At 44.0% G+C, this 6170-nt stretch overlaps 1 protein-coding gene across 4 annotated transcripts in view; it reads left to right on the forward strand.

Annotated features, from left to right (window-relative positions):
- The window catches only part of LOC142951689 (uncharacterized), a 13570-nt gene extending 7661 nt beyond the window's left edge, over positions 1 to 5909 (forward strand). For all 4 annotated transcript variants that reach the window (XM_076093404.1, XM_076093406.1, XM_076093403.1 and 1 more), the window contains 2 exons: positions 98 to 176; positions 293 to 5909. In XM_076093404.1, coding sequence (XP_075949519.1) covers positions 98 to 176; positions 293 to 1353 — 1140 coding nt within the window. In that variant the 3' untranslated portion in view covers positions 1354 to 5909. The remainder of the gene's footprint in view (positions 1 to 97; positions 177 to 292) is intronic.
- Positions 5910 to 6170: the final 261 nt, after the last annotated feature.

Genomic DNA, 6170 nt, shown 5'->3' on the forward strand with positions numbered 1-6170 from the left:
AAGGAAAAGTGCTTATTTAATCTTAAGCAATGTAAAACCTTTGTCACCTCTTGTGTTACTTATACTGTTTGTCTTTTCTTTGTCCATTTTGGTGTAGTCGGTTGATGCATCAATGGGGGCGAGGGCAGCAGGAAGTACATTTTGGGCCGTTTTTCTCGTGCTGTTTCCTGTGGCAGGTACATCTATCTCTACATTACGTTATTGCTGTTGTGGTTACAAAGCTTTGGGCAACCGAGACTGTTAATCGAGCAACATAACATGTTCGTATTTGTGTTTTTTTTTTTTTTTACAGTTCAAATATCATCACCCACGTGCGTGACCTACAAACGCAAGGAAACCTGTGGCTTAAAGGGCTCAACTGTAGAGTTTCCCTGCTCCTATCCCAATATCAGTCAGGTCATCTTGACATCAGGATGGTCCAAAAAAGTGCGACCTACCCTGGAACATAAGCCCTTGAAACAGATGCCAGGGTATTTGTTTCGAATGCACTACCTTGAGCGTGAAAACAACGACTGCACGATGAAACTGACAGACTTAAAGGAGAGTGATGCTTCCCGTTACTATTTCGTATACAAATTTAGAAATGTTACAGGTCATGGCGTGACGTGTAAAGGAGACCCTGGTGTGAGGCTCTACATTTTAGCCTCTCCTGTGAGAATCCTGGAGAAGCTTGTTGGGGGACAGAATGGGCCTGTTGCAGATCGGACAGTGATAGAAGGTCAGGCGATAACGCTGACTTGTGTCCCCACCTGCGCTGCAAATCTGAGCTCCAACCCAGGCTACATCTGGTACAAGAACGGACTGCAATTAAATGGCAGCAGAGCAACGACCACCTTCCTGTCTTTGGACCCAATCAGCGATGAGGATACGGGCAGTTATGTCTGCGCCATGATTGGCTACAAAGACCTCCCCTCGTCTGCTGTCAATCTCACAGTCCAGAGAAGACCCGTAAACACTGTGTCCGAGATCTGTGGCGGTGGATCAAAGAATGACGCCGTATCGACTCAGACAGATGCCGATAACTCCAAGGACCAAATCTTCAACAATTACCAGACACCCAAAGCTAAAAGCATGTTTTCGTTCTCTATAATGCTCATAGCCAGTGTTTGCATCGGATTTGTAGTTGCAATAACGGTGGCTGTACTAATCCTCAAAGTAAAGAAGAAGAGGAAGAGGAAGAGAAGATGTGCTGGTTCAGTCCCTGGGCCTCCCAGCCTCAACAGTGACTTCTACATGGCTCTGGATATCAGATCCATGTCTGCTGACTACGACACACTGGACACAGTGAGACGCTGCTCAGCTGCTGACCATGTTTATGAGAACTTACACCAGCCTGGAAACTGCCGGAGATGAGAGAGAGGTTTTACAGCAGCCCACCACCAGTTTTGCATGTTATATGTACAATGTGTATACGTTTCATATTCATTCCACTGGTGAGCACAAATCCCTTATATCCCAGTTTATCTCGATTATGAACGTCACTATTTTTGTGGACTTTATTTAGCATATTCTGTACTTTCTCTTTGGCTCAGATGTCGAGCACGATGTTCGATCTGCAGAAGTCCAAGTCACCTGTTGTTTGCCTGTGTCCATCTCAAAAGATGGGCACGCAAGCAGCCAATAATGCCCTGCGCTTTGGTTCACTTCCTGCAAATTGGGTCGCAATATGTCCCCACTGCAATCAAACCGCTCTTGGGTTTGCTTGGTTGTTTCACAACTGCCCAAACTAAACGCACCACAGTTGGATTAAAAAGGACTAAATGTTGGCTTGTGAAAGCACCCTAATGGCCCATGGCCCATGGCCAACATGAGAACGGTGTATCAAGTTGCTGAGGCACATACTTTTGTTTTACCAACATGTCATCTCAGTCTTTTGCTCTTGGTTTCTGTGTATGTGTGTGTGTGTGTGTGTGTGTGTGTGTGTGCGTGTCTTGGTACCTGCCATCATCCGCCGTATGTGTGTGTACTCAGCAGCTCCAGCTAATGACATAAGTAAGCAGACATGTTCAGCAACGTATTGGTGCATGTAAACATTGTATGCTGCAGCAGCCCAATCCCTCCCTCCTTCTGTTCCTCCATGCTTTTATCTCTCCTCTTATCTCCTGCCCTCTAAATCTGCTCCTCCATCTCTCCCTGCCTCTTCTGTCTCTACTCGCCTCTATCTGTTTATCCATCTCTCTTCCCCGGGCATTCAAATCCTTCCCCGCTGCGCTTTCCTTTCCTTTTCCTCCCCTCTCTCTCTGTATTGTAATTTTTTTCCTCTCTTTTCCTCCTCTCAAAACACCTCCACTGGCATTATGTATTTTTCCCCGCAACTCCATCTGTCTGATAGTCTGCCTGCCTTTCCAGCCATTCATCCACCATCACTCTGTTGCTGATGCGGTGTGATGGAGGAAGTAAATAAACAGAGCCTAAGCCAGGAATCCTAAAAGATCTTGTCTTAGCATGAATGACGGTAATTCATCACCACCTTGTCTCTCTCTCCCTGCTTCTCCTGCGTGGCCTATAGGAGGATATTTATCTCTAATTGTAGGGGTGAGTCAGGTGATCGAACAGGGAGGGGGTGAGGGTTAGTGGGAGAGAGGGAATTATTAAATGTCAACAGTAGTTTGATGCCACCTGGGGCTGAGATGCCATCTTTTTGGGGGCTTACAGTTGGCTGCTGGTCACATGGATGCGTTTGGTTTATTGGCAGGTATTTTCATTGTTTACTTCACCTCCTGGCAACTGCTTTCTTCCAAAAAAGAAGGAAGAGGAGATGTGTCTTGTGTCTGCAAAGGCCTCGTCCTGAATTAAGGTGAGCAGCCATAGATGTGATGAATAGTTGCAAACCGGTGGTGAACAATAGAAGACACATTTTTCTCCCTTTATTGTAGAAATCGCCCACCAAACGCAGGCTTCCTCCTGTCCCCTTTACCCAGCCCTCCACCTTCGCCTCCCTTCCTACCCCTCCACCCCCTCCCTCCCTCCCTCCCTTCCCCATTACCAATTAGCTGTAAGGCCATAATGGATGTTGTTTGCCGTGTTTCCCTGTCAGCGGATTGAATTAGCGCCTCTGTGTGTGCGAATGTTTGTGTTTGTGTGCGTGAGTGATCATCTTATCGGCTCTTAGTACAGTAATGAAACACAGTTATAAATGGCTGCAATCCTGTTAACAAAACAGCACCTGAGTGTAGCCCGCTAGATAAATCAGAACTGGGCCGCCGCCACGCCGACCCGGCGGCTGTTGCCAAGGCGTGGAATCACCAGGAGACAATTGAATCATTTGCTCACTGTCTGATAAAGCGTCTGTCTTTAACAACCGGATCACTGCTATAAAAAATAACACCATTTGTTATCACTGTCCCCCCCCCTCACAGGGTTCTAGAGAAGTCTGCTTGGATTTCTGGTTTTGTAATCAAACTGATTACAAAACAAACAAACAAAAATATTTCTTTGTTTTGCAACATTTGGTGCAACATTTGGTGCTTTAAAAGCATTGCTTCTGGTCTTTCTACATGGCACCATGGTGATAGGGGTTGTCATGCATGCACTCTCTCTCACACACACGCACACACACACATTCCTGTCTTTTTTGCTGGGGGACTATTAAGACGGTGGCTAATGCTGCGACATACTCCAGTGCTCACATACTTAATTGTGTTAATGTTTGAGCTCACATAATCTTTCAGGGCTGTCATTCTCTCAGATCATTCTGTCCTGTTTTCAATTACTGAGCCCTTTGGCACTGTCGGCCCAGACTGCATGATACCTGTCCCTGTCCTCGCGTCTTTTCACACCATTGTTTGCGCGCGTGATTCACCAGCGAAATGTGAAAAAGTAGCGTGAATTCTTTTGATGATGCCTTTACTTATTTTGCTCCAAGGCTGTGTGTGTGTGTGTGTGTGTGTTTGAGCGTCTGAATATTTTAACCTGCTACGGGCCTGTGTGTCTGCGCGCATTCCTGTATTTATAGCTCAGGCTTTCAACAGCCAGTCGGTTGACAAATTGAACAGCTCCTCCTCCATCTCATTTTGAAACTCGTCTGCAATAGTTTTGGCTACAGTCACCGATCACACCACATCATCAGTTCTTGTGAATACAAGAAGAGTGAACTCTGTTAGCGTTTCGTCACATGCACAACCACACACACACACACACACACACACACACACACACACACACACACACACACAAGGCAGTGGAGCATGAGTCAACTATAGGGGATTAAGAATAATAAAAAGCACATAGCAAAGTCCTTGCGTGCTGAACAGAGCCCATTCAAGCAGATCAATGTGTGTGTGTGTGAGACAGAAAGAGACAATGTGTGCAAAATGGGTTTGTGTGCTTGTGTGTACTCAAGTCAATCATCCTTCCGTCTCGTCGCTGCTTGTCAACAGCTGGAATTTTCTCATCACGGTTAACTTACTGTCACACAGAGTTGTATGTGTAACTATGTACAGCCTGATATTCACTGTGTCCCGTGTTCACCAGCTCCCATATAGCGTTATTCCTGTGTGTTGTGTTCTGTAATTTCTTGATGATGTGTTGAAGGGAAAAGTAAAAATAGCAAATAATGTGCACGGTTGGTGGTAAATACATCCATTTAACAGGTAACAACCTACATAGTTCCTGTTTCAGCAAAACAGGAACAACTCCAGCTTATATTCACCGGTTTAGGCAGGTTTCATTTACCTAAGACCAAAAAATGAACTGAACCACTGCATTGTAAGAACAATATAGTTGGAATATTTGCATATTACCAAGGACAGGACCTTGTCAACCGGACATGACGCATGTATGGTGTATTCGGTTTTGAAAAGAGGACTTTGAAAGGAGTTGGCTCCTGGGCTGGCACGCACTTATAGAGGAAATAAGTAGTTATCTTGAGCAATGACAGCAGCCACGGCTAGACAGACAAAGGTAAGAGCGCCACCTACAGAAACTTTGACTTCTTTTATTAAAGCAGATTAAAGATACCACTGTTATCAAACCACACAGTTTAGTGTGTTGAAGTCTTAATAGATAAGACAAACTGTAACCTTTTGCCTTTTTAGTCATGAATATCAAAAACTCATGGGCTTTATGACAAACTCTGCAGGTCTCTATAGATATGAAAAGGTCCGTGGGAGATGAAGATTCACAGTTAAAATGTGGTGCTACACTAAGTGCTCATCATATTCCACCATTTCCTTCATTTTCACATGTAAAAACTGACCAAAAAAGACCATCGTTATGGAGAACTGTGGTCTCATTTGTGCTGAAGTCTGACAGGATGCCGGTAAAGAGCGTGACTTAACTCATCTGAATGTACCTGTGCAGGACCTGTTGCTGGAGGGGAGGGAGACATCATAAGTCACGCCAACGTTTCTATTGACTAATCTTTAAAGTCAAGGTGTGAGGAAGGTTGACATACCTTTGATCGTGCAGAGACTTTTCCCTTCCCAAACACTCATAAACACAAATGTCAGCTGTGTTTTGCATTGCGTAGATTAGTTGATTTATACCTTTGTTTTATTACCTGTCTAACTGACGGGAAACTCCTCTGTGGCTGTATTTGTTTTTCTTCTATGGAATCATAATGTTCATCATGACCCCAATGTGAGCGCCTAAATTTCAACTGCCGTCTCTGACTAGTTTAAACGAAGGTAAAGAAGGCCGAGTCTCAGAGAAAGAAGAGAGGTGTCACACAGTTTTATGAAGCGCTGTCTTTGTAGGTTGTTGGGCCCGCCGCTCAGAAAGCTTCTGCAGTCATTTGTGAGGCACAAGTGTCATTTTATCACGGCTAGAATTAAATGCTTAAAGCTTATTAGCTGCAATGAGGCATTTCATGTACAAATACACTCATCCTATTTAACCAAATACATTGTACTTTCTGAGGTAACAGGTTTTTAAATAAAAAAGACATGTATATGTTGATTTCATCATGAGTATGCGTGTCTTCATTTTTTTGTCAGCTCACTTCTCCCCCCACAGAGATGGACATTTCTTTTATAAAAAGATTTCTTCAAATATGTAAATTATTTGGTGTAATATTAGCATTTGGGCTGTGGTGAAAAGAAGTGAAAACACTTTGAATAATAAAACTACTGTAAATGTGTGGAGGACATTTTTTTTCGAAATATTCTTTATTGCTGAGATACAAGTTGCTCACCACTACACTTCACTCACAACTCAAAACAACAGCAACA

This window comes from Anarhichas minor, unplaced genomic scaffold (assembly GCF_050575085.1).
Source record: "Anarhichas minor isolate MPS153535 unplaced genomic scaffold, ASM5057508v1 ptg000017l, whole genome shotgun sequence".
Classification (NCBI taxonomy): Eukaryota; Metazoa; Chordata; class Actinopteri; order Perciformes; family Anarhichadidae; genus Anarhichas; species Anarhichas minor.